A 27,948-nucleotide genomic window follows, 5' to 3' on the forward strand; every position below is an offset into this window, starting at 1 on the left:
TAAAAAGCATAGTTGACTCCATTATCTGCTAAATATTCTGGCCTCATCAGTTCTATCTCTTTGGGGAGGTTAGATGGTTGGCCTGTCAAAGCTCTGTTTTTCTCCCACATGGCTGCTAAATAAATAGTACTTGGAAGAGAACAGAAATTGAGCCCTTGGGTTTTGCCTTTGTGGCCCCAACCCTTATGAAGCAATGGCTGATATTACTCTCCCCTCTCACCCTCTCTTCTTGCCAGAGGCTGACTCCTATCTCACCCGGTTCACCGTCCCTCAGACATACAATTACTCTGTCCTCCTCGTGGATCCTGCTTCCCATATGCTTTATGTCGGCGCCCGGGACACCATCTTTGCTTTATCCCTCCCCTTCTCAGGGGAGAGACCCCGAAGGGTGAGAGATGAAACTGGGGAGGATCCAGACCCCAGAGCATGTGATCAGATACATAGTTTTATGGGATTGGTGGTGGTGGGGTGTTCATAATAACCAAATATGTAACTGGTGGTGGTAGGAGGGGGAGTATTCGTGAAAATGAACATAGGAAGAATATTCATTATCTTCACTAAGGGTGATGGGGGTGGTCATGTGACTGGGAAGGCTATGAGGGAGGTTTATGATGGGGAGGAGGCCACAGTGACCAGGTTTCAGGTCACAGTGGGCAGAGGAATCATTAGAATCACATTTCTTTAGGACAATAGCTTTTCACCTTTATTGACCACCCCTTAGTAAGAAATATTTGATACATTTTGACCCAGGACAGGTAGTGTGTATTGAAAGATCCCTTTCTTGAAACAATATCTTTTCTCCTATATGTGATACATTCTGATAAATCCTATTTCATTAAAAATAAAAGCAATTGATTTCATTACTCATTAATGGCTGGAGACCTCCAGTTTGAAAAACAGTGCTCTCATCCGTGGTGGTGGTGGTGGTCGGGGTGAGGGTGCGGGGCTCTGCAGTTGTCAAATTGATGGACATTGTGGAACTGTTTTACCTACCCTGACTTGAGAGGAATTTGGGGAGAATGTGGGAGAAACAATTACTCTTCTTTTCTCAGATTGACTGGACGGTGCCTGAGGCCCACAGACAGAACTGTAGGAAGAAAGGCAAGAAGGAGGTAGGTGTGAATCTTGTCCCTGTCCTGAGTGTCAATTAAGACCTAGTTCCAGCCCTGACTCCGTGTCTGTCCCCTGCAGTGCTCCCATCCCAGTGGGCCCAGGCAGGGGCTCTAACACCATGTCATCACCTGTCATCTCTAATCCCAGAGCTGCATCTAACTGTCCTGACACTACCCTACCTCTCCTTGTACCTGCTGCTTCTGATTCTCTCTAATCATCTCTGACCCCCAGGACGAATGTCACAATTTTGTCCAGATTCTCGCCATTGCCAATGCCTCTCACCTCCTCACTTGTGGCACCTTCGCTTTTGATCCGAAGTGCGGGGTTATTGTGAGTGACGGGTGGGAGGATGGGAAAGGTCTTCTGTGAGTGACTGTGATGGGAGCATGCTTAAGGCAACACTTGTGCATGATACACACAGGGATGAGGGATGTCCTCACAGGGTGGAGCCTATGTCTGCCACAGAAGGGGGGTAGGAGAGGGAAGGGGAAGGAGGTAGAAGGTGAGGTATACTGAGTCTAAAGAGAGAAGAGGGATGGTAAAGGGGATTAGGGATGCTAGCTAGGCCCGGAGGATGATAAATCCAGGAGAGACTTTAGAGGCCAGTAATTCTTGTTTCCTTTGCTCTGTGTATGCTTTGTCCAGGCAGCCTAGGTCCATTTCTTAATCAGCACAATCCATGCCCGTGTCTTCCTCCCATGGCATGTGACCGTTTCTCACCCCCTTCTCCCACCTCTACTGCCAGCTTCATTCTGTGTGGGCTGTGACCCTCTGCTCTCATGGCTCCTGAGGTCACTGCCCACTAATGTAGTACTTGGATCTTGCCTTCAAAGTGGCCACTCTATTAGTCACCTTTTCTCCGAGGTCCTGTTCATTGCTGCTGGAGCGCTGGGCATCTCCACCCTCACACTCAGGCAGACTTGAGACATGTATATCCCTGATCATCTCTAGGCTAGTCATGGCTTCTGGAGTTAATGGGACCAGTGGCATCTCAGGAAGGTCTTAATGTTTTTGAACCCTTAGCTTTTCCCATCAGTTATTCAAAAGTCAGTCACTGGTCCTCTGCCAGCACACAATTGTGTCAAGAATCTAGGATGAGTCAAAAGCCTCCCATGTTCTTTGTATTCAGTGGCTTCCCTTTCTGCTCCAAGGAGCAATAGAAGGAGTGCAATGACTCCCTTTCCTGGTTCTGATCCTTAACCGTAGATTTTGACTTGACCCTTCTGCAAACTGTAGTACTCCTTGTCACCTGGATCTCATCAGTGTATATGTCCGAACCCCTCCTTGTTGAAGACCATCCTCATATCTCTGGCTTTGAATGCTGTAATTGTATGTGCTTGATTGCCCCAGTCAGTCTCTCTGGGCTGCCCCTGAGGTTAGTTGGGTTTTTGTTGAGTGTTTTTTGTAATGTGGATGAAAGACTCACCACCAGGGTGTGGATAGCTTCCTCATCTTGGGAAGGTTTCTAGTTTGGGGTGGTGTTGAAAATCTCTATATCCCATCAGGTGATGTTGAGGGTATGGTTTCCTTACAGTTCTCACAAAGCTCGGAAAATAGTGGTAGAACTATTGCCATATAGGTCTTTTTCCAGTTTGCACACACTTGGGAAACCCATGGGTGTGAATCCCGGTGCCATGGCTCAACATGATCACTTCTAGTTAGTCTCCTAGAGCCTTCTATTCTTCCGTGGCTCACTGAGGGAACCTAATGGGTGTTATATTCTACAGACATAAAATGTTGTGTACATCCTGTCAGGATTCTATTTCTATCCATTCCTGAGAAAAATCAGTAACCAGAGTGAAGAGAGGGGTCTGCCTTTGCACTCCCATGACTTTTAGCTCCTTCTCTGAACTCTCCTATCTAGCGGGTGTGTGAAATGAAGAACCATCTTTTGGTCAAGGCTTGTTTGTAGGAGAATATAGGGCATAGCCCCCTGCCCCCAAAGTCAGCTGTGTTAACTCTTCAAGCCATATACTAAGGCTGCCCTCTAGACTTCTTCAATGCTCTTGTGCCTTTACTGTTTGATCCTGCTACCTGGCAACTCCTGTCTGCTTAAGCAAGTTCTTGCCTTATCCTTAGCGTTGGACCTCTCATGTCCCAGACTGATGATTTTGAGACCATGTATAACTATTATGTGAGAGCTTTGACTAGCTGATCCAGACACAACAACTCACTCAGAGTTGATTGCTCAGAGAAACGAACGTTCTTACAAAAGGCAATTCAGGCACTGGACGTACCAGCTCTAACAGTATGGAGTGCTGCCATTCAGTGACAGCTCATTGGATATTGGAGGGAAATATTTTAGTTTGCTTTGTTGAGGGAATTCTAGCAGTTAACAGAGAAAAATGCTAGACGTAACAATAGCAATGACAAGACTTCCCATTCAGTTGAAAATGTACTCTGTCCTAGGCATGGTACTAGGGACTTTACATTCAAGATGGAGTTTAGTTCTTAGCACCACACTGATATTTAGCTATTATTTATATCCATTTTACAAGCAAGGGAATGGAAGTTCCAAAAGGTTGGGTACCATGTCTAATATTATGTAGCTGGCAGAGGTAGAGCCAAGATTTAAATCCAGCTGTGTCTGGTTCTGCCCCACTACCCTGTTCTTCTAGTCTAGCCTGCAGCACAGAAGACCTTACATGGTTTCAATGTCTTGTGACATTTGTCCTGTTTCATGTGACAGGGACCATCTTTTCTTTTCTTTTTTTCCCCCTAACCACCTTGGGAAGGTCCTTTGTCTGTCTTGTACTCTTTTTGGCCAAAGCCAAAGGATGGATTCCAACCCTACAGCTCAGTGAGAGCCTTCCTGCCTAGCTCTGTCTTTCAGCTGGAGGGACTTGCCTTTACGACAACTGGTGATACAATGAGGAATCTCAACATTCAGACGGAGACTCAAGGGAATGGTCTTACCCCTTTCAGACCCTAATTAAATGTCACTTTGACAAGACAGTAATCATAACCTATCTAGTTAATAGGAGCCTCATTTGCTTAAAAATTATAAACCTACATAATACAGTGATGCCGTTTGGGGAAACTGGATGAGGACTTGTTTTGACATACTGAGTTTTAAGGGGCTGATAGGCTGTCTTTGTGAGGAAGTCCAGCTGCCAAGTGTAGACACACCAGAGATTAGAAGGCATCCGAATTTCAGAGAATTTGGGGAATAATTCCAATAATTTCCAGTTAGAAAGCCTAACTGGAAATGTAAGAATGAGTGAGGTCATTGAAGTATATGTGACAAGGACTAAGGATAGATCCTTACATGGTTAGGGGCTAGAAAGGAAAATAGAAGCAACCAAAGGAGACAGAGAAGCAACAGTTAGGTAGGAGGAGGATGGTAGACTTTTAAGAGAATCAAGACAGACTATTTGAAGGAGAGAGTGAGTAAAAAATATCAGATGCTGCATATACAGATTAGGAGGATGAGCACTGAGAAAAGGAATCCTTGGTGAAACGTAAGGGAGTGGTCTTAGGCACAGGGGTGGGAAAGCATGATTTGTTTTCTGGGAGTAACAAGTCTTGATCCAGGTCTGGTTGGAAGAAAGTGTTCATTTTGAGCAGTATTAGAAAGGAAGTAATTTGGGCTAATGGCTTTGTATTCTAGGCAATGGTGAGCCATTTTGTCACTCTCTTGCTCAAAAATTTATCAAGGCAGTGACTGATACTGTAAGAATATTAATCTGTGGCGGATATGCAGAGTAAATTGTGGGCAAGTCTAGGCAGTATGGAGAAGAGGCGGTTACTGCTGTAATTTTGGTGAGAGGTAAGAAGAGCCACCGCAGCATGTATCTCCCTTTGTCCAAAGTGCCGAGACATCTTGGTAGTGTCTCACTGAGCTATCATCCATCTCTTTTCTCAGGCCAGGCTGCTCCCATGGCCACACAGGTGAGATGCTTGTGCCCTTGTGGGACCCCTCATTCCAGAAGACTCTCTTGACTCAGTGTTCCCTTTTTGGGGACCTCAGATCACATCTGATTTTAATAGGTCGTGTTCAAGGCGCTCTCAGTAAAACAAAACCTTATTTGCCCACTATAGCAAATAGATGAGCGGTCAGAATGGGCCCGTAGCGTACTTATACTCAGGGGATATATATCTATGTGGCTACTTCAACCACCAGCAAAGTAGTTAGGCTCCAGCAACACCATATGCCCCCCCTAGTGAACTAGAGGTTTTGTGTCTGGCTCTTCCGTGCCATAACTTTGATTCCTAACCAGCCACAGTTAACTTCCCTGCCAGTCTCTGGCTGAAGTCATCCCTGGTTTCCATTTTTAGATGTTATCTTGAAGGCTGTCTTAGTGCCGGATGCTCAGGTAAGGTAACTTCTGGCTGGCCCTGGTGGACTCCTACATCTCTCGCCTCCTGTCCAGTTCAGGCCTGCTGTAGTCCCTGAATGAAGAAGGCAGTTACTTGCCAAATCCTCAAATTCTGACTTGAGTTTCAGATCTTTGCTAACTTTGCAGATTCCCTTCCCCCTTTCTATGTATCCTTGACTCTGGTCCTGTCCTTTATCCTTGAGGTAGGAGTAGGGGAAGACAGCCCTTCTCTCTAAAGCTCTGGGCTTCAGATGATCTTATATCAGCCTGTACTCTTCTTTACCCTTCCTAAGAGCTCCAGCCCTCAGGAGGCCTGCTTTCTTCCCTTCGTCATCCTTGTCCTGTCACATAGTCCCCAGCCAGTTGCAAACCCTAGCATTTCAGAGGAAAGATCTGCCTCTTAGCCTCTTAGTGTCTTCTCGGGCCATCCATGGGGTTCCTTCAGCAGGGCATGTGGGTGTTGGTATTAGGGGAATGGAGGGAAGAGGAATACACTGGTGAAAAGAGGGATGGCAGAGATGGGAAATGCCAGAACGGGTGGGGGAATTGGGAACAGCAGACTGGGAGTTATGGGGATGGTAGCGGATGAATGGGAGATGAATGGAAATTGGGCTCTTCCTTCATCTGACCATCTTTGTAATTCTCACCGTGAGCAGCCTCTCCATGACCCTAAAACAATTGCCCCCTTCTGGTCTATAGGATGTGTCCAGTTTCCAGCAGGTTGAAAGACTTGAGAATGGCCGGGGGAAATGTCCTTTTGAGCCAGCTCAGCGGTCAGCAGCTGTAATGGCTGGTGAGTGGGGAGAGCCCAGAACCTGTGGCTCCTTGCTGTAATTGCCTCCTTCCCCACCCCTGCTGTTGGAATTTCTGTGTCCTTTCTTTCCTTTCCTTGCAATGTCTATTATTCCCATGTCTCTTTCTAGCCTTTCCTGTTCTTCCCACGGTGCCTGTGTCCTCCTGCTTTTTCCCAGATTCTTCCCCTGGGTTTTCTCTAGAGTACGTATCCTCTGCACCTCTAGTGTGAGTGTTTGCTCTGTTAACCCCTTTTTCTTTTCTCATGGTGCTCCCCTTCCTGCCCTCGTTTTTAAGAGGAATCTACTACAATGCATATTGTAATATATTTGGAAAAAGTATGAAAAAGAACATAAGAAATCTTGTAGAATAGCACTGTCCAAAAGCACTTTGTGGGACAATAGAAATGTTCTATGTCTGTGCTGTCTAAAACGATAGCCACTAGCTACACGTGGCTCTTGAGTCCTTAGACAATGTGATTAATTTGACTGGAGGAAGGAATTTGAGTGGCTAGTATCTACCATCTTTGCACAGTTCTAGAGTATCAGAAAATCACTGCCAATGTTGTGGGATGTTTCTTTCTAGCTTTGTAAATAAATGTGTGTGTACTTCCATATGCACTCATGCATATAAATTTTGCTGGCCGGTCCTTTGCTGGCCGGTTGCTCAGAGGAATCAGTAATCATTAATGACTGTTAAATACATTCCTGCTCTTATTTCCTTTGACCAAGCTGTATACAGTTCAAGTGTGCAGTGGTTCAATCACAGTTGATGCCTAAATCTTTTCTGGAGAATGACTTCATAATCCTTCAGCAGCCACAAAGTGAATTGTTTGTGTGGCATGTATTTAATTTTGAATTGTTTTATGTAACTTTTTATCATAGGCATTTCTATACAATTTGAAATTTTTAAAAAAGATTTTATTTATTTATTTGAGAGCGAGAATGAGCAGTGGGGAGGGACAGAGGAGGAGAGAGATAGAGAAGAGTCTGATGCCGGGCTTGGTCCCAGGACCCTGAGATCATGACCTGAGCCAAAGGCAGATGCTTAGACTGAGCCACCCAGGCACCCCCAATTTAAAATTTTTTTGTGAAGAAAATTTTTAATAATAGGATGCTACCCATCCTGTGAGCATACCATAATTTAATTAAGCAGTCCCAAGTCATTTATATAAGTTTATTTGATTTCCAGGTTTATTTAATTTACCTCAAAGTTTTTGCTAGTACCCATAACACTGTAATGAACATTTTTGTGCATAAGTGTTTATCCTCATTTTAGATTGTCTCAAGATTCCTGGAAATGGATTACTATATCAAAGGGTGTGAACATTTTATGGCTCATTATTTGTTGCTAATTGAGTTTTTAGAAAGAGTGTCCCAATTTACACCCTAAATCAGTAGGAATGAGAGTGTTTTGCTTTTTTCTCACATAAATTTCACTAGAATAGTATCGTTGTCATTTTGAAAAATCTTTGCTAATTTGAGGCTAAAAAATGGCACCTTGTTTTAATTTGTATTTTTTGAATATTCGTGAAGTTAAACATTTTTCATATTTTAGTACTTATTTTTATTTCTTCTTTGGTAAATCTCCTCATATTCTTGGGCCAATTATCAGGTGGGATATGTGTTCTAATCTATATCTTTTCCTTTTGTTTTTAAGCTAAATCCTTCTTCAGTTAGAGAGCAGATAAAAATTTTTCTTCTTACAGATTTTTCCCCCAAATGTGTAACTCTTTGATCTGTGTGGAACTTACTTTAATGAATGGCATGAGATGGAGATCTAAATTAATTTTTCCCAATTAGCTAATCAGTTGACTCAGCAGCATTCATCGTACTGCTTTTTCTTTCTTCATTGACTTTTGCTGTTCATTATCATAAAATTAATTTTTACCCATTCTTTTGGACTACATTTTATGAAAAACAAAAATTGGGACACAAGATCTAACGGTGAAATTTTTTTTTCTTACTCATGGCTTTATAGGAAAAGTCTTAAAAGCTAGCTATACAAATTAAATCACTCTTAGTCATACAGTTAATGACTTTTCTGAAAAGTTATAAAACAAAAAGTTTTTGAAAATGAACATTAGTTTATACAAGGTTTGTCATTTTTATCATTCATTTGCAATTGAAATTGATGAGACCTTGTTTATAGTCATATATGTTTACATAAAACAGTTTAGTGAATAGTTTTCTTGGCTTTTTATCAAGCATCTTTGGCAAAACTCTGAGCCAGTCATTGGGTCATTAAGAAAGATTTATCAGTTTTAGCAGTTGTCTCTTGATTCTACATGATTTTTTATCAACAAAATGACTTCTCAATTACAGCAATCTAAGGTAATCAATTAGCATCCTTTCTTTGTTTCAAGCAGTGATGTTTATACTCAGCCTTCTGCATGTAATCTCTCTGTGTTCCATTCAGTTAGTGAATTCACATTAGCATATGGTTTAAGAACACAAATTTCAAAAATAAGATCATTTTATGACAAAGAACGTTTTCAAAAAGGAAAGCCATTTTTCAAAAGGGTTTCTCAATTCTTTTTTTTTCCAGATAATAAAATTCAGATTACCTTTCATCTGATAATTGATGGAAATGATCAGAAGTCACTTTCTAACTATTTAGAATGGAGAGCTTCTCCATGTGTCTTTCTGTCTTTGATCCAAATCACAGACAATACCAATATTCTGTATTTTCCTCTGAAGTTCGTAATTTATAGGGCTATAATTTAAATTTCTTTAAACTTGACTTAAGTGCCAGTATTCAGTTGGAGCTTTCAATGTTGATCTATTATGCTCTGCTGCCCCTTTGTTTTGAAAATAGCAGTATAGAAAATTGTGACGTTATGGAAGAACTAGAACTTAAATTCCCAGTTAGGATCTGTAAAAATGTCCTTAAGGGCAATAGAGGTATTTTGAAATGAAAAGAAGAGCTTTTAGTAATGAAAATATTATTAGAATGTATTAACAGGAGCATTTCTTGTTTTAAATTATAAAAATTACAGTGTGCATTATGGATAATTGAGAAAATATAGAAATATAGAATGAAGGAAATGAAAAACTAATTGTAATTCAGTCATCACCAGGTAGCCACTATTACTATTTTCGAGTATTTTCTTCTACTGTGTCTGTCTCTGTGTATATTTGTAATACATTGGAATTATCGTGCATATTTCACTTAATATTGTATACTGAACATTTTCTCATAGAATTAATTATTAAAAACATGATTTTTAGTGATTACATTCTCTTCCATGACTTGAATGTAGCAGTCTATTGCCATATAATTATACATTCAAAATGTAAAATAAATTATTGCTTTTATCAATAATGCTGCAGAAGAAATCCCTTCACATAGATTTTTATGTAAATCCCTTACATGAATCTAATTAATTGCGTATTAGTCAACCCACAAAGTACAATTGCTGGGCCAAAGGGTGTAAAGGTTTTTATGGTACTTGGTGGATTTGGCCAAATTGCCCTCCAGTTAGTCTTGTCAGCATTGATGAGAGGACCCCTTTCATTGCACCCTTTTCAGTCCCAAGTAATACAGTTAATAAACATATAGTGACCACCCCCTCCAGAGCCCAATTTTATATATTTTTGCTTGCATCTCCATTGGTGATGTTGAACAACTTTCCATTTGTTTATTGGTACTTCATTAGGAAAAATCCTCAGAAATCTTGTCTTCAAATATGACATTTATTCATACTGCATTTAGATAAAATTAACAAAATTTTCTCGGTGTCTCTTTTTGCACTATTCCAATTTGGAAAAATGCAGATATTTTGACAATAATGTTCATGTTAGCCTAAGAACACTGGCAGTTCCTTCTGTCTCCTTTAGATGGTCTTTGTCTTCCACTCATCCTTTCAAGGTTGGTGTTCCTTGGACCCCCTCTCAAGGTCCTGTTCTCTTCTCATTCTATGGTTGTAGTTGTGGTCTCCACCAGCCTCACAGATTTGTTTCCACTGCATTCTGATGCCTCCCAGACATTATCTGGAGCTACAGACCACATATCTAGCTGCCTTCCAGGCATCTCCACATAGATGTCCCACAGAAATCACAAAATCAGCATGTCCCAAACCAAGCTCATCCTCATTTACCTTCCCCAAACCTGCTCCCCCACCAGTGTCCCCTCCTCTGAGTGCACAGTGCTGTTACCCTCCCAAGTACCCCAGCTGGAAACAGCAGTCGGTCATCCTTGGTTCTTCCTACCAACATCCTATAACAAATAGGGCTTTTATCGAGAAGAGCAGAAGGAGGGAGTATTTGTTCTTTCTCTTCGGGAATCTAGCCTGTGTTTTATCATCTCTGTTTGATCTCATTGCATCTTGCGATTACTGCATCTGCCAAGAAGCACTGAAAATATTCCAGATGTACTGGGTGCTGCTGGCATTTTGGGGTCAAGCCTACCTCTTAAATTCGGGAGTGTTTTCGCCAAGACTAGCATTCACACACTGAAACAAGGCAGTTAGAAATCTTGTGTAACCAACGGAGGAAAAGGTAGAATAAACACTGCATCTCCAACTATCTAATTATGTCCTCGTCATAGGCTGTTAGATATATTTAAAAAAAGTATCCAGCTGGCCTAATCCTTAGATAAGGAAATGGAGAATATTAGGCTAGGAGCTATCTATCCTGCAGAGCTCTGACTGTGTGAAGAAAAGGGAGTGGAGGGTGGAAGGCCAGGGCGTTTAAAATCTCCCCCCTTTTTTTAAAGCTAGTGAGTTATTGTTCCTATTATAAATCTTCTTTTGAAGTGACCATTTTGATACCAAAGTGAAAAATTAAAACCCCAGGGTGGAGTGAAGTACTCACTGCCATGGCGCATGCGAGGCTGTCAGTGTTGGGTTGCCAACGCACCCGCGAAGCCTATGTCACAGCCTTTACACTTGGGCGAGGAGAGAACTATTTCCATACATAATTGTGATTTTTCTTTGGTTGTGACTCTTCATCTTTTGTGTCTTTCAGTCTCCCCCCACCCCAGTATTTCCAAAATGAAAAATATCTTAATTTGAGGGGTTATAAAAGTAAAAGATGGTAACTACAACAAACATTCAGTGAGTACAAGAAAGTAGAAAGGAGAAAATAAAAATCATTGTAATTCCGTTAGTCAGAAATGTGTCACTAACACTGTAGAGTTGTAGCTCCTTCCAGTCCTTCCTATGTCTGCAGACATATACGTTTTGTTTTTTTTTAAATGGATTATATCATACCTGGTGTTTTTCTTTTTTTTCTAACCAGCTTGCTCACCGAATTCGCACTGTGGGCATCATTCTCTTTTGCACGTCATCTTTTGCCAATAGCTAATGCGTGTTTTAATGTTTACTGAATTGATCCATTCAGTACTAACTTGCCAACGATTGCACATACAGGGTATTATATTATTTGAGCAATGCAACATAATATTTGAAATTGAGACTGTCCTGGAGAATCTAGGACATGTGGTGATCCCTTGTCCTCCTGAAATCGTGACCTTGATGGCTTCTGTTCCTTCTCCTTGGGGCCTGTGTGAATGTGTGTGTGTGTGTGTGTGTGTGTGTGTGTGTGTGTGTGTGTGTGGCAAGCCCCTTGATATTCCTGGAATACCTGGAACCCTGCTACTTCCCCCCCAAAGTGTCTGACCCCTCCTGCTGTCCCTTAGTGTCAGTGACCTTCTGCTCTTTCACTCCGAGTGAGTGTTCTCTTCAGCAATTCTAGGCTCCAGAGTTGCTGACTGCCCCCATTGGTCCCTTAGAAACTTCTGGGACATGTTACTTCCATCTATTGCTGGGTCCTTACAAAATACTAGTTTGTTGCACGCCCCCCCCCCCCCCCCCCCGCCGCCCACCAAGTCATGCTCCTAAATATTTGTAACTGTCTTCTCCACAGATCTCTCTCCATTCTCAGGGTGTCCATGACACAACTGCCGGGTTTTGGTTTTAGTGTTTTGTGTACAATGCTCATAGGGAGATTTTTCACTGTAACTCTGGCTTCTGTATCAACTCCCCCCCCCCCTTGGAAGTACAGAGGGTTGGCTCATTTGCTGCCCCACGTGCTGTCAGACTATGCCCTCAACATGGTTTTCTCCTTCCTGAAGTACTCTGGGAGGGAATGGAGTGACATTTTATAGCGCACGCCTCCCCCTACCTTCTGGCAACAACTCAAGCCTGTGGTCCCTGAGGTTTCATAAGGAGCCTCAACTCACATGCATTGAATGGCAGCCATGCTCCAGGCCCTACGTGGGCTCTATGTTTGTATGGCATTTAACCCTCAGCACTGCTCTGAGTGGAGGGTGGTATTATCTCCATTCTATGTTTGAGGTACCTGAAGCTGATTTGCCCAAGATCATACTACTTATAAGTATTTAGGGTCCAAAGCCAGGCCTTCTGAGCTCCAGAACACTTGGATTCTTTTCACAATCTCCAGGAATAGAATAGTCTCTCCTCTCCACCCCACAAGGGTATTTCTAACCCTCTGCTGCTGCCCTCAGAAGCTTTCTGACCCTTTTTTGCTTTGTATGAAGTATTTTTTAAAAATAGTGGTTATTTTTCCAGTACCTGAGACAAGCAACTTTGCTCAAGCATTTGTGACCCCAGGATGGTTGTGCTTCCCTCAAAGTGGCCCTACTCAACTGCTTCCTTCAAGGTGCATGAGTCTGCATGGCTCTTGCTGGGCCTTCCTTGCACCACCTTCCAGCACACTAGTCTCTCTTGCTTCTCTAGCCTCTCTGGCTTGATTTTCCTAGTTGTTTTCAATTGCCTCTCCCTTTAAATGGTGGTATTCCCAGGGACCTTTTTTCTCACTTCCTCTTTCTCTCTGGCTATCACATTCATGGTGTGGCTTAAGCCTGACTCCCAAGTTGCCTGACTGGCCCTGTTACCTGGGCCCTTCTGTCTGATTGCCTTCCAGTGTCTCCAACCAATGTTCTGAAGGGACTTCAACCTTAGCACTTTCCACATCTGGAGTCCCAACTGCCTTCTTATGGGCTTTCTCCTACCATTTTTGGCTTTGCTCATAGTATCACCCTCTGCTGTCACCCATCTTATAAGCTGGAGACGTTAAAGACATTATTTTGTTCCATTCTTTCACATCTCATATTCAGTTGATTTTCAAATCTCGTTAATTGATTCTGCCTCAGAAATATCCCCCTAATCCAACCTTCTAATTTTTACTTTTTCCTCCCTTCCTTCGTTCCTTCTTTCCTTCCTTCCTTCCTTTTTTTTCCCCAGCCCTTTTATTCCCTCTGCTGCTACCTTAGTTCCGGCCCTCCACTCTTGCCTGAATTGTATGAATGGCCTTATAACTAGCGTTATCTTCTTAAAACCCCAAACTGATCATGACAGTCTCTTCCTCAAGAAAATCTGCAGTTTTACTCTTATCTGTAGGATAAAGTCTACATTCCCTGACACAGCAGAGCAGACTCTTCACAGTTGGGTGTCCATCTTTTCCCCTCCAGCTCCATTTGTGCTCACTAGCCCAGCAGCCCCTGTCCCCCCCAGAACTGCTGCCACAGGGAGCCCCTCACATCCCCCCACATGGCTCCTCTCTTCTCCAGCTGCTTGTCTTCCTCCCTGAAGTCCAGCCCCCTGGCAAATTGCTCCTTCTTCAGACCCAGCTAGATGTCACCTCTTGGATGCTGTTTCCCCTGGTTAGATGTGGCTGGGTTCTTCTCTGTGCTCCCCCACACATCTGTTAGTCCATGTCTCCTGGTATCTGAGCACATGTTTGTCTTCCAGACTCAAATGGGGGCTCTTGGAGGCAGTGATGTGCTTATTAGCACGTGGCACAGTGGCTCTGACGTAGTAGGTGGTGAAGGAATGCCACTCTGTTCTCTCCAGAGTTCCTGGGATACTCAAAACCACTCCAGGGGGCTCATGACCTTCTAGTACCCCTGAGAAATTTTCTACTAGTTGTTTCTGAGCCCTTGTTTGTGTTACAGGGTGGCTGTAGTTGTCTTAGATTCCTCCCACAGAGCCATACCTCCTCTTCCTGCCGAGTGTCTGTGATTTCTCTCTTCTCCAGTCCCACCATCCCTACAGCACCTCTGCCCCTGCACTGTAGCAGGAGGGAGGATCTGACTCCTCATTTGCTTCTTCTGGCTGCCTGTGAAGGATTCCTTAATCCCTCAGGCTGGTGTTCCTCAAAGTGAGGTCCTGAATTACCCACATGCAGTAACTCTGCTTGTTTGAAAACTTAGTTCTTGGGCCATCCCCTAACTCTGCTGGGGGAGAGTTGCTGGGCCCGGGGCCCAGGAATCTGTGTTTTGATCAATTCCCCAGTTGAGGCTGGTATATTCTAAAGCTGTGACTTGTTCTAGAGCAGTGTCCGCCCCCAATCAGAAAGAAAGAGCACCCGTTCCCTCAGACATGTACCAGAGTGAGAGAGTGGAAGTGAGACCGGGGCATGCTGCAAAGCAGGCCCCCTTCCTGGAGAGTCACAGTATCATCAGTACAGTAGGGAATAGAGGCGGCCTGAAAACAACGATGACAACAGCAAACAAGCCAATAGACAAAAACAAAACAAAACAAAACAAAACAAAAAAAAACCCCCGATTTTCACAAGGGTAGCCCTTATTCTTTCTTCCTGCATGTTAGCATGTGGACAGTTTTCCCTTAACATGGGTGGCCTTTTCTACCCTGGAGTACTTTGTGTCTATGTTGATTGTGAGATGCTGCCTGTCAGGTGCTTGGCAGTGCGTGCTGTGCAGTAGGCACTCAGCTCTTGAGGGTTCCTGCCCCCGCTTCATCCCCTGCTCTGCCTGCAACCCCCTCTGCTTCCCTCAGTCGTCTCTGACAGCCCATCTCCTCCCTGTCGCCCTGCAGGGGGCGTCCTCTATGCGGCTACTGTGAAAAACTACCTGGGGACGGAGCCAATTATCTCCCGGGCTGTGGGTCGCGCCGAGGACTGGATTCGGACAGAGACCTTGCCATCCTGGCTTAACGGTGGGGAGAGGGGGACGGGTGCTCTGGGGGACAGGGCTGGCTGAGGCCGGGTGGCCCCAGGCTGTGTCTGTTGTATCTGAGGCCACTGGTCTCCCCAGCCCCAGCCTTTGCTGCAGCCGTGGCCTTGAGCCCAGCCGAGTGGGGGGATGAAGACGGAGATGATGAGATCTACTTCTTCTTTACGGAGACTTCCCGAGCATTTGACTCATATGAGCGCATTAAGGTCCCACGGGTGGCCCGTGTTTGTGCGGTGAGACCACTGTCCTAACTGTCTGTCTATCCTCTTCTGCTCTGCCTGTCCTGTCTTTTCCTCTCTGGGCCTCCGTCTTTGCATCTCTCCTCTCTCTCCTTTTCCCCTCTGCCTTAACTTTTTTCTGGGAGCTTGGAGAATGTGCGGAAAGGGCTCTGGCCTTTCACTCCCATAATTACCCTTATGACACACTGTCCCCAGGAGGTGGACTAGTGGAGAGGTCAAAGGCCGGAACTGTTGAGAGCTAGTCCTGGGTTCAAGTCCCGGCTCCACCAGTTCCTGCCTCTGTGACTCTAGGCAGGTTCTTTAGCATCTTTGAACCTCCTCTGTAAGATGAGGATATTAGTGACCTCTAGCTAGAAGGGTCGTTTTGAGGATTTAATGAGGTGACTTATGGAAAGCATGTAGGGCAGTATTTTGTAAGTACGCAATGAACTCAGTCACCATCATGGTTACTGTGACCCCGACCAGCCCCGGACCTCCTTAGCCCCTGCAGTACTCTGTATCTCCATCCTTGCGTTTCTTGCATCTGTCTTCCCGTCTGTCTGTGTTCGCCCTGAAGACAGGGAAACCTATATTGGTGTCCACATGCCTCCCACAATGTTGGTCTTCTAAAGAGAACTTCCTATGCGCTTGTCACCCCAGGGGGACCTTGGAGGCCGGAAGACTCTCCAGCACCGATGGACGACATTTCTGAAGGCTGACCTGCTATGTCCAGGGCCTGAGCATGGCCGGGCCTCCAGTGTTCTGCACGATGTGGCCATTCTCCGACCTGAGCATGGATCGGAGACCCCCATCTTTTATGGCATTTTTTCCTCCCAGTGGTGAGGGGGCCTGGCGTGGGGGAGAGTTATTGGGTGGGAGATATGTGGGGGATGGGTGCAGTGCCAGTGCTGTCTGCTCCAGAGGGGCTGGGCTCTTCCTGGAGTGGGCTGCATGGCTCCCTTGGCATTTCTCATGGGTCCTCTCATTTGATGGGAATGAGTTGCTGCTCCCTAGTTCCCTCCAAATATCTGGTTCCAACCTGTGACTGTTACAGGGAGGGGGCGGCCATCTCTGCTGTCTGTGCCTTCCGACCACAAGACATTCGGACAGTGCTGAATGGTCCCTTCAGAGACCTGAAACATGACTGCAACAGGGGACTGCCTGTCATGGACAACGATGTACCCCAGCCCAGACCTGGAGAGGTGAGGGGGTGGGGCATCTCTTCACTTCACGCCTGCATTGCCGCAGGAGAGGAAGGGCCCAACTAAGCATCACGGACTCTTCCCGGCTCCTGGGAAACTGTCACCCATCCTGTGTTTCCTCTAGTGCATCACCAACAACATGAAGCTCCAGCAGTTTGGCTCATCGCTCTCGCTGCCTGATCGTGTGCTCACCTTCATCCGGGACCACCCCCTCATGGACAGGCCAGTGTTTCCAACAGATGACCATCCCCTGCTTGTCACTACGGATACAGCCTATCTCAGAGTTGTGGCCCACAGGGTGACCAGCCTCTCAGGGAAAGAGTACGATGTGCTCTACCTGGGGACAGGTATGTTTAATAGTCAAGCGAGTTGCCCATCTGTGTACACATGCTCCTGTCACAGAGCGGCTCCCCTACGTACAGGTGTCAGAGTCCCCAGGCACGGGTACACTTCTATCATTATGTCTTGCCACTTGTCTGCTTCCTAGACGACGGACACCTCCACCGAGCAGTGCGGATTGGAGCCCAGCTCAGTGTCCTGGAGGATCTGGCCTTGTTCCCAGAGCCACAGCCAGTTGAGAGTATGAAATTGTTTCAAGTGAGTTATAGATTTTGGGGAGTCTGGTGGGGGAACATCTGAGTCCAGAGCCAGTTACTACCCTGAGGTCTGGGAGATCCAGCATATTCTTCTTCCTCACTCTCCTGTAGAACTGGCTCCTGGTGGGCTCCCGTACTGAGGTGACACAAGTGAACACAACCAACTGTGGCCGTCTCCAGAGCTGCTCAGAGTGCATTCTGGCCCAAGACCCCGTCTGTGCCTGGAGCTTCCGGCTGGATACGTGTGTGGCCCATGCTGGGGAGCATGGCGGGTGAGTGTTGCTGCGCTGGTCTCTTGCCTGGTGTCCCAGGGCAATCCACATGTTTATGTCTGTTTCTCATCTGTGGGGGCACCTGGCTCCTCAGTTGGTAGAGCCTACGACTCTTGATCTCAGGGTCATGAGTTCAGGCCCCATGTTGGGCATGGAGCCTACTTTATTTTTATTTTATTTTATTTTATTTTATTTTATTATTTTTATTTTATTTTATTTTATTTTATTTTATTTTATTTTATTTTATTTTATTTTATTTTATTTTATTTTATTTTTTTGAGAGAGAGTGCAAGTGGGAGGCAAAGGGCGGGGGTGCAGAAGGACAGGTTGAGAGAGAGAGAGGGAATCCCAAACAGGCTCCATGCTCAGTGCAGGGCCGACGCGGGGCTGGATCTCCCAACCCTGAGATGATGACCTGAGCCAAAATCAAGAGTTGGAAGCTTAACTAGTTGAGCCACCCAGGCTCCCCCCATGTGGAACTACTTAAAAAAAAAGGGTTTCTCATCTGTTAATGCTGCCCTGCTTCTGTGTGTGTATTCTGTTGGTGTCACTTGTGTGTCCATCTGTCAGTCCATACTGACTCGTGTGTCTGTACATCTGGCGCTGCCTCATCACTGTCCTTGCCTCTGTGCTGGACCTGCCCTGACCGGGTGACTGAGCTCCAGGTTGCCACACACAAGAGCTCTCAGAAGTGTTTGCACTGTTGATTGCTCGTTCCTTACTTCTTTGCGGTACTCGAGCCTCTTTCCTTCTATGACTCCGCGTTCTCCTGGATTTCCTCCCTCCCCCACCGGTCTGTCTCCTTTACTGATTCCTTTTCCGTTCCACTTCTGAATGTCGGTATTCCTCAGGGTTCAGTCCTCTCTTTACACTTCCACACACTCTAAGTGATCTCATTCCCATTCTCTTCGACACTGAGTGCCGCTGACCACCACTGATGTGTCTTTAGTTGAGCTGTGGGATTCCCTCTCTCACCGCCTACCTGATATTCCCTTGGAAGGCATCACAAGCAACTCAAGCTTAGCAGGTCTTAGCATGCACTGTGGTTTCCTCTTTCCTTCACATGCTCTTCCTGTGGTTTTCATCATTGCACAAAAGGAACCTCCATCCCAGCCAGAACTTCCTGTGCTGTCGTGCAGTTTGTACTGACTCAAGCTCCATCCGTCATGTCTGCAGTCCACAGCCACTCCCCCCTTTCTCTGCTGCTATCTCCCTAGTCCAAACTGTCACCACTTCTTGACCGGATTACTCTGGCAACCTCTTAGTTGGTCTCCTTTTGACCACTGGGGGATCCGACCATCTCTTTTCCCCTCAGCAGCTAGCTTAAAATTGTATGTCACATTGAAGCAAATCCCTGACATCATATTCATCTGAAATATTTCAATATGTATCTCTACCAGGTAAGGACTCTCTCTCTTTTTTTTCTTTTTAAATTTTTAAAAAGATTTAATTTATTATTTGAGAGAGAGAGAGAGAGAGAGAAAGCACGAATGGAAGGAGAGGCAGAAGGACAAGCAGACTCCCTACTGAGTGTAGAGCCTGCCATGGGGCTCGATCCCAGGTCCCTTGGATCATGACCTGAGCTGAAGTCAGCACTTAACCGACTGAGCTGCCCAGGCATTCCCCCCCCAAGATAAGGACTCTGTTGAAAAACATTTTATTATAAGGAATTTCAAACATTCAAAAGTAGAATAAATACAGTGAATTCATATCATCTATTGCTCAGCTTCACAACTATCAACTCCTGGCCACTCTTGCTTCACCAATACCCTCACTTACTCCCAGTTATTTTATAGCAAATCTCAAACATTGTATCACTTTATCCATAAATCTTGCAGTATATATCTTTAACACAGATAGAATTAAAAATAAAACAAAACCATATTATCACTATTATACCATTAACTTAATGTCATGAGACATCTAATCAGTGTTCCAGTGATCTCAGTGGGTAGACTTCAAGATAGGTGCTTAAGTTAGGATCCAAATTGTGTCCATCAAATGAAATTGATTGGTGTGTTTCTGAAGTCTTTTACGTTTCATGTGAGATTCCCTTTAATGAAACATTTTTATTCGATTGCTTGGAAAGTATTTTTTTCAAACTGACTTTGAGATTTCCTATTTTGAAGCCCAGTTAATTTACAGTACATTTTTACATATTACTGAACCATAAGGTTACCAATATTTTAGAAGTAAAAGTACTTGTTTTAGGAATCAGTTTTTCATTAAGAGCTTTAATCTGGTAGTTTCTCTTGAGAGAACTTTTAAATGTCGAAGACAAGGCAAGGCTTTATTGTTTTAATAGCCATTAAAGTAAGAATTTCATTGTTCTTGGGTATCCTGTATACTTGAGCCTCAGGGTCCCCTTAAGACATATGGGTTGGGGTGTGTGGGTATGTGTATATGCTAGTATATTTCTTTGTAATACAAGACATTACCAAGTGGGTACTTTTTTTTTTTATTAAGATTTATTTATTTGTTTATTTGAGAGAGAGAGAGCAAGAGCGCATGTGAGGGGTAAGGGCGCCAAGGCAGAGGGAGGAGGAGAGAAACAGACTCCCGGTTGAGTGAAGAGCCTGAGGCGAGGTGGGTGGGGCTCTATCCCAGGAGTCTGAGATCATGACCTCAGCCAGTATCAAGAGTCAGATGCTCCACCAGCTGCGCCACCCAGGAGCCCCACCATGTCCATACTTCTCTGCACCTCAATTCATGCAAGCGAGGAAAACAGACTGTGGAGTTCCTGTGCCTATAGCTGCACATATGGCTTCCCATGTTCCCCACTCTCAGCCAGACCAAGTGACTGTGGTTTTACTCAGAAGACTGTAATGTATTCTTACCAGTCTTGGAGCTCATTTCAGGGGCCTTGATTCATGTGCAAGGAGTTAACACTCAAATGGAGTCTATCTTTGGTTGAGGCTTTTGTGTGTTCAGATAGAACTTGATCTCCACGGATTGCTCGGTGGAGGTCTCCCTCTGGGGAGTGGTGACAGGGAGTTCAGAGTGGGCAGTCTGTCCTGCTGTCCCTGTGTCAGGCACAATCCATGCATATCCTGGAAGTACCAGGATTGTGTTGTTTGAAACAGATCCATTAGAGGCTAATAGACATCAACAGGTGTTGGAGACAGAAAGTTCCTACATAGAGATGAGCGGCTTTTATGAAACAAAAAGTCATCTCCCAGGGGAAGAGAGGAAAAAATGAAACAAGGAGAAACCAGAGAGGGAGACAAGCCGTAAGAGACTCCTCATCTCAGGAAACAAACTGAGGGTTGCTGGAGTGGAGGGGGGTGGGAGGGATGGGGTGGCTGGGTGATGAACATTGGGGTGTTGTGGGGAGCACTGTGTATTGTGTAAGATTGATGAATCACAGACCTTTACGCCTGAAACAAACAATACATTATATGTTAAAAAAAAGTCATCTCCCTGACCCTCGTAGAATTTTGCTTAACTTTTATAGAAAAGAAGTTTTCTGTCTTAATAGAAAAAATGTTAACTGTAGTTTTTATGGTTTTTTTTTTTTCCCCCAGAGAAATCTTGTTGTGGATACCCAGATAACATTTCTTGGAACATTGGAAGCACCCTCCAAACACCTTTCCAACAGATCTGCAAATTTAATTCTCTGTGGTCTGCTGGAAATATGTGTAGAATTTATCATGGCCAGTGTCATGAGGAGTAAAAAGGGTATTGGGGGAAATTTTATTGATTAAGAGAATGTTGAGTGATCATTTCAGGAGTGATTTATGAGATGATGGGAGCTGTGATCCCATTACGTTACTGGTACCGAGGATAGTAGAAGAGGATGTTGACACTGGATTTACCAAATATTCTCTTCTATACAGGCTGGTCCAAGACATAGAGTCAGCAGATGTCTCTTCTTTGTGTCCCAAAGAGCCTGGAGGTCTGTATGGTTTAGGGGAATGTGGGTGGAGTGGGTGAAAGGGGCTAGAACACTGTCTATTGGGGATCCACTTTAAAAATTGGAAGATATGGCAGCCAGTGACCCATGGTCTTACTGTCTTTGGGAATCCCCTTTTTATCTTTGTTCCCATGGCCCCTTCTTGTGTCTGATACCATGCCACAGTTCGCTGCATTACATCCCAGCTGGTAGCATTACCACCATTCGTTGTCTTTGCTCTCCCTCTGCAGAACGCCCAGTAGTGTTTGAAGTTCCCGTGGCTACAGCAGCACATGTGGTCTTGCCATGTTCCCCAAGTTCAGCATGGGCATCCTGTGTGTGGCACCAGCCCGGTGGAGTGACTGCACTTACCCCCCGGCGGGACGGGCTAGAGGTGGTGGTAACCCCAGGCGCCATGGGTGCTTATGCCTGCGAGTGTCAGGAGGGGGGGGCGGCTCGTGTGGTAGCTGCTTACAGCTTGGTGTGGGGCAGCCAGCGGGGTCCCCCAAGTCAGGCCCACACAGTAGGGGCTGGACTGGCCGGCTTTCTCCTGGGGGTTCTTGCAGCATCCCTGACTCTCCTCCTGATTGGTCGGCGTCAGCAGCGACGGCGACAGAGGGAACTTCTGGCTAGAGACAAGGTGGGCTTGGACCTAGGGGCCCCACCATCTGGGACCACGAGCTACAGCCAGGACCCTCCCTCTCCTTCTCCTGAAGATGAGCGGCTGCCCCTGGCCCTAGCCAAGAGGGGCAGTGGCTTTGGTGGCTTCCCTCCACCCTTCCTGCTTGATCCTTGCCCGAGCCCAGCCCACATTCGGCTTACTGGGGCTCCTCTAGCCACATGTGATGAAACGTCCATCTAAGCAAGTGACTACTAGTGCACGGGTGACCGCTGGAGGGGGATGACCATCGAGATGCTGGGGGTACTGGTCCTGGAATACAGTCATGGGCTCTGAGTTCTCTTTGGTCTTTGGGTCATCACCTAGACTTCCATGTCTGCCCTCTCCAGGCCTGGCTAGACTTGGGGCCAAGCCTGTGCTTGGTCTTCTGATTCCCATGAGAGATCAGAGCTGCTGTCTCCAGTGAATCAGGACTTTTCCCACCTCTGCCCTCTGAACCGCTGCGACCCCTTCAGCCTTGGCCCCTTATCTTGGGCCCATTAGTTTGGGGATGGGGAACAGGACATCGCTCTGACTTTGCCTTCTGGTGAGCCCTGGCCGGAAGGGAGAGTGCTAGAGATGGTGGGGGGCTAGTGTGCATTAAGTCCTTTTGTTCATTCTCTTAGTTTATCGGATTCTCTGTGGGGAGTGCATGATCCCCATGTTGCAACGTGAAATCTCTGCCCTGAGATGCCCTCCAACCCAGTTGTCCTTCCATGAAAGAGTGTGTGTCAGTACGCAGGTGTTTGGGGGAGGCCTGGCCACACGTGCATGCATGACTGGGCCAGTGCTCAGGTGTACTCCTGCGGGGTCAGATGGGGGAAGGTGGGAACGAGACCTTGCCTGCAGAACTTCAGACCCTGTAGCCAGTGAAGGAATGGCTTTCCTTTCTAGAAGGAAACAAACCACCAACCCATCCCCATCACCTCCCACAGCCCTTCTCTTGAGTAGAGGAAAAACTCCCAAAGTGACCTTTTGGGTGGGAGGGACAGCAGTACACATGACCCCATCATTCTCTTTATTTTTGCCTCCCGGCTGCCACCACTGCCACACACAGCTGTTTTTTCTCTGGCTGGAGTATAGGCTGAACCTCCTTTGGCTGCCGTTAAAAAACTTTACAACGTTCTAAGTATTAAGGGACAACAAAAGGGAAACAGTCATAGGAAATAGAAGTTGCATAAAAATAGGTTTGTATTGCCTTTACTCAGGTTGACACCCTTGCCCTAAGTCAAAAGTTCTCCACCTGGGGTCCACAGACTCCCTGAAATCGTATGCAAAATGTTGTCTGTACATGTGAGTCTGTATTTTTATGGGGGGTGGGGTGGGTGGGTATGGCTTTCATCAGCTTCTCAAGGCCTTAACGAAGTTAAAGGACTGTGCCTCGAGGTCGCCACCCAGTGGTCAAGCTGAGGGAGTGCCACTCAGCGGCAGTTCTTCCTGCCCCACCGTCCCTTCCCTGTGGTCAGCCCCAGGACTTGAAGCCGCTGGATGCCCTCTTGTTTCTCTGGTCCCTGGAAGCTGGGCTCTGTGTATATTTGAAGATACTATCAACTCCTACCAAACAAAGACATCTTCCTGCTTCACAGCTCCTGGATGCTCTAGGCTTCTCCTGCTCAGTTCTGGTCTTGGCCTGTGTATGTGCCTCGTTCATCCCTGGTAAGGGACCCCCTTGAACTCCAGTGAATGATCCAGCCCTTCCCAGTTGAAGTTTTCAGCTCTATTTTCCTTGGCAGCAACCTGTGAACTATTCAAAAGAGTCCCCTTGGTTTTGGAATTACCAGTGGCTTTGCCACTAATACGTGTATGATTTTCAGCAAGTAATCTAATGCAGGAACATTGGTTTACTCATCTGTGAAGTGGGGATAGTAATACCTACCTCAAGGTTGCTGCAAGGATTTAATGGGAAAACATGTAAACAATAAACACTATCTATACCATAGATGTTGTTATTGTAAAAATTGACCTATGATGCCATAATCCTAAAGCCGAACCGTATGATAACCGTGACACATGCAGTCCGTGTAAGCCCCATTTCGTGGGAGGAGGATCATTGCCTCACGCAGATATCCTGTTCTGGGTCATCTCTGGCCAGATCTTAGCTGCTGGTGTCCAGGTTTTGGGAGGCCGGGCCTGTGGTTTCTATGATCCTGTGACATGCCTGAGCTTAGTGACCTTCTTAGTCCTATATGAGAATGGAGGAAGTCTTGTATTCTTGTGTTTATCTTTACTTTGTTCTCTTAAGGTTATGGGTTTGTTCCATTTTGGGGGAGGAAGAGAGGTGAGGAAATGTCAGAGGGGCCTGGGGTCTCCTAGAGGAGGAAAGGGACCAGATCAGAGTGGATTTGGGGCATTTGGCCTGGTTGGAGGAAAATGAGACAAGGGAAAAAATGAGGAAGAGGGAGATAGGCATGAAGGGAAAACAGCCACCTCTTGGTTGGTGTGAAGTTCACGGCCCCAAAGTGAGTGATCGCACAGGAACATAAAGCCAATCCCAAAGAAATAGTGAATAACTGATGGCATGATTTTTTACCTGTGAAGGTGTGTGAGGACGGAGAGGGTCTGTCTGTGGATAGGGGAGCTAGAGAAGGGTGCAGGGTTCCTGCAGGGAGAGTTGTGAGGATTCTGGCAACTAGAGATCTGCCTGGCTTCACACGTTAAAGCAGCCACGGGGAGGGGGAGGGTTGGGCCTTGTGTTTGTGTTTATCCCCTGATTCCAAAGATGGCACACTTTCTGGCCCTCACTCTTAAATTCTCCTCTGTTTTTGGCTCTGGCCCCTAGTCCATAAATTGTGATTCTCGGCTTGCCCCTAACCAGTGGTCTGCTGCTACCCACATGGCCTTACCGAAAGAGCCAGAGAGGATGCTTGCAGTTGACTCATACAAGCCAGGTGAGCTCCAGCACACTGCTGGCCCTCACCCAGCAGGAGGCTGACTCACTTCCTTTCTCAGGCACCCTCCCTTTCCCCAGCAGGACTGCAAGTTCACTGGTGGCTCAGGGATGGCAGGAAAAGGATTCTTTCCATATCTGCTGGGTCCTGACCCTCCTGGCTACTATGTCCCTGTCAGAGGGGGGCAGTCATGGCTACCACTGACTGTTCTTGGTCAACTGCACACGGATTGTGTTGCAGGGGTCTGGGGATAAGACTGGCCTTTTTGGTTGTAGCAGAGGCAGGACTGGAATTTTTAAAAAATCATCTTTACCAACTGAAGGAGAAACTAGCAATAAAAATAACAAAACATAGTTCTGCAGTTGTTTTTAAATGCAGACCCTTGGTGGGGTCTAGGGATGTACCTCTCTGTGACATGGCAATTTGTGTGGCCAGTAGATAGCAGGTGTGGTTCCAGAGTGGCCCATCTGGATTGATGCAAAACACCAGGTCCTGGTTGAGGTAGGGAAGGGCAAGCCACAGAATGATCTAGCTTCCTGAGGATGTTAGATGAAGCCAGGTATGGTTGGAAAGGTGCAGATAGGAGATCAGGGAGCTGCTCCAGGCTCAATGGAGGAATCAGTGCAAACCACGAACTCTCTGCCTCTCTCTTTTTCAAGAACTCCCAGCCATGGGACTAAGGCTTTCCCTAGACATCCGGGGCCTGGGACTCAGGGCTACAGGTGAATCTCCGACCTGCCTACTGGTAGGTATGGTAATCCTCATTTATGTCAGAGTTGGCACCCCTCTCGTGGACTCCGAGCTTGGCAGACCACAAGCTAAGGGCTTTCATTACCTGCGTCTGGAGCCACAGTTGGAACAGGAGGAATCAGCAACTGATACTGGCCCCAAAAACCCACGTCCCACCCTCAAGCTCAAGCAAGGACTTTGAGTTGAGGAGGCTAGGAATAAAATCCTCCCGGGGCTGGGTTCACTCCAGGGACTCTCTGACAGTTAAGAATTGAGGAGGCTGATTAGACCTCTCCGGTAGAGGCTTAGGCAGAGCACTCATGGGGCAAGTCCAGGCCTGGGGCCTTGAGAGGCATACTTCCTATCTGTCGGTTAAGGGGTTCTAATCAGCCTCAGATAGATTCGCTGGAACTCTCCCCTGCAAGCCCGAGAATGCCAGGACTTGGCACCCATTGCCAGCACTCTCCTTTTAAGACATGTCATTGTGTGTGATAGGTAAGCTCCTGTTCCTTCCCCTAGAAGAAGCAAGGAGGCAGGAGTGGCCCTTCCTTGAGGTGAAGATGGGGATGGCTGTTTTATTCTTTAGTGACGTAGACTTACCCCTTGCCTCCATGCAGCTTCTCCACAAGCTCTGGGGGGGGGGAGAATGTATGGATGTTGGAGACAGTCATGACCTTTGAGGTTATGGGGAAGTGTCCCCATGTTTAGTGTAGAAGGATGGAGCTGCCTACCTTTTGTCTCTGTCAGCTCAGATGATGAACTTCTCATCACTGATCATAGGAACCAGACTCTTCTGCCTTTCACCGGGAGCCGCACCAAGTTTCCTGAATTCACTTTCAATTCTAGAGAGAAGGATGGCCACCCCGAGATGGCTGAAATAGAATATTTTCCCCCAGAAGTGACTGGGAGCTGAGAATCAGTTAATTTGATTTATAGAAATAAAGTAATTTTTTTTTTGTACCTGTGAGTTTATGGAGAAAAATTCATGCCCACTGTAACTAATAGCATTTCTGAAATTGGCTGAGTGCAGAGTGCTGGCATTATGAACTGGCCTATAGAGTGAGAGAGCAGACTGGATTGTGGGCGGGGTGGAGCTAAGTGAGCACTAGGGGCCTGAAGTGAAGAAGGAGGACCTTCCCCCAACCCTTTGCAGGAGCCATTTGCCCTAATGTAGCTTCTCCTCACAGATATCCACCAAATCAATCTTTTATCAGACTCAAAACCCATCACCTCTCACATGTACTGGATTTAGGTAATTTGTGGTTTTGTCATAATACTATAGCTCATCATAAGTTGTGATCACCTGTACTCAAAAAAAAAAAAAAAAAAAGGCACGTGAACCTATGGAGTCCTAGTTGGGAAACCAAAATGTCCACATGCTACTTTTACAAAGGTTTATGACAAAACCTTTGCTTTGCTGGATAAGTTTGTGTTCTTTCAGGCATTTACTGCTGTACTAGTCAGGACAGGCTTTGTTATGATATAATAACAAACAACCAGATACTCTTAGTGGCTTAAAACAGCCTGTTTCTTTCTTACAGTACTTTCAGGAAGTTCTGACACATTCTACAGCATGGATAGACCTTGAGGACGTGATGAGAAGTGAAGGAAGCTAGTCACAAACAGACAAATACTGTATGACTCCACTTCTGTGAGGTACTTAGAGTAGTTACAATCATAGTGACAGAAACTAGAATGGTGCTGACCAGGGGCTGGGGATGAGGAGGGTGGGGGGGATTGTTTAATGGGGACAGAGTTTCAGTTTTACAAGGTAAAAAGAGTTCTGGAGATGGAGGGTGCTCGCGGTTGCACAATGTGAATGTACTTAACACCACTTAAAGGTGGTTAAGATGGTAAGTTTTAGGTTACGTGTATTTTACCACAATAAAAAAAAATGGGAAAAGAAAGTGAGGAAGACATAGTCCCTGGCCCCTTGAATCTCCTAATTCAGTGGGGAGGCAGACAAGTGAGCAGATAACACACTTTGAAAAACACTGTTGTCAGAGTGTGTCCCAAATCTGGGCAAACCCAAAGACGCCCCTTTCTGTATACATCTCTTCTTACCTGGCAGCTTGAGAAACAGACCCAAGACACCAACAGAAGGCTTTGTGCCCCCTAACGACTGGCTCGAAGCTACGGACACAGTCCGATGTAGTAGAGTCTAGTGAGATCCGTATGCCTCATCTGGTCCTTGTGGTGTTTCCAATTTTACACAATAGAACTTTTAAAAACAAGATGTGCTTTGGTCTACAAAACTGGCAAAGATTAAAAAAAAAAAGATTGATGATACTTCGTGACTTTGTGGTGATGAGGGCTTGGGAATGGGGAATTG

At 45.8% G+C, this 27,948-nt stretch overlaps 1 protein-coding gene across 6 annotated transcripts in view; it reads left to right on the forward strand.

Annotated features, from left to right (window-relative positions):
- SEMA4F (ssemaphorin 4F) overlaps window positions 1-27,273 on the forward strand; it is a 29,567-nt gene extending 2,294 nt beyond the window's left edge. The window contains exons 2-15 of one of the 6 annotated variants that reach the window (XR_006777879.2): window positions 237-388; window positions 1,053-1,112; window positions 1,345-1,443; window positions 6,132-6,225; window positions 15,025-15,144; window positions 15,243-15,394; window positions 16,040-16,218; window positions 16,434-16,581; window positions 16,706-16,928; window positions 17,069-17,178; window positions 17,289-17,449; window positions 21,286-21,344; window positions 21,593-23,655; window positions 27,158-27,273. Coding sequence is in view for 5 of the 6 variants with exons in the window: in XM_045788374.2 (XP_045644330.1) it covers window positions 237-388; window positions 1,053-1,112; window positions 1,345-1,443; window positions 6,132-6,225; window positions 15,025-15,144; window positions 15,243-15,394; window positions 16,040-16,218; window positions 16,434-16,581; window positions 16,706-16,928; window positions 17,069-17,178; window positions 17,289-17,449; window positions 21,286-21,344; window positions 21,593-22,203 (2,168 nt within the window). In the remaining variant the exon portion in view is untranslated. The other 5 variants (XM_087863604.1, XM_045788374.2, XM_087863605.1 and 2 more) reach the window with 5 other exon arrangements.
- The last annotated feature ends 675 nt before the right edge of the window (window positions 27,274-27,948 follow it).

Source organism: Ursus americanus, chromosome 7 (assembly GCF_024610735.1).
Source record: "Ursus americanus isolate L20-20 chromosome 7, mUrsAme1.1.p, whole genome shotgun sequence".
Classification (NCBI taxonomy): Eukaryota; Metazoa; Chordata; class Mammalia; order Carnivora; family Ursidae; genus Ursus; species Ursus americanus.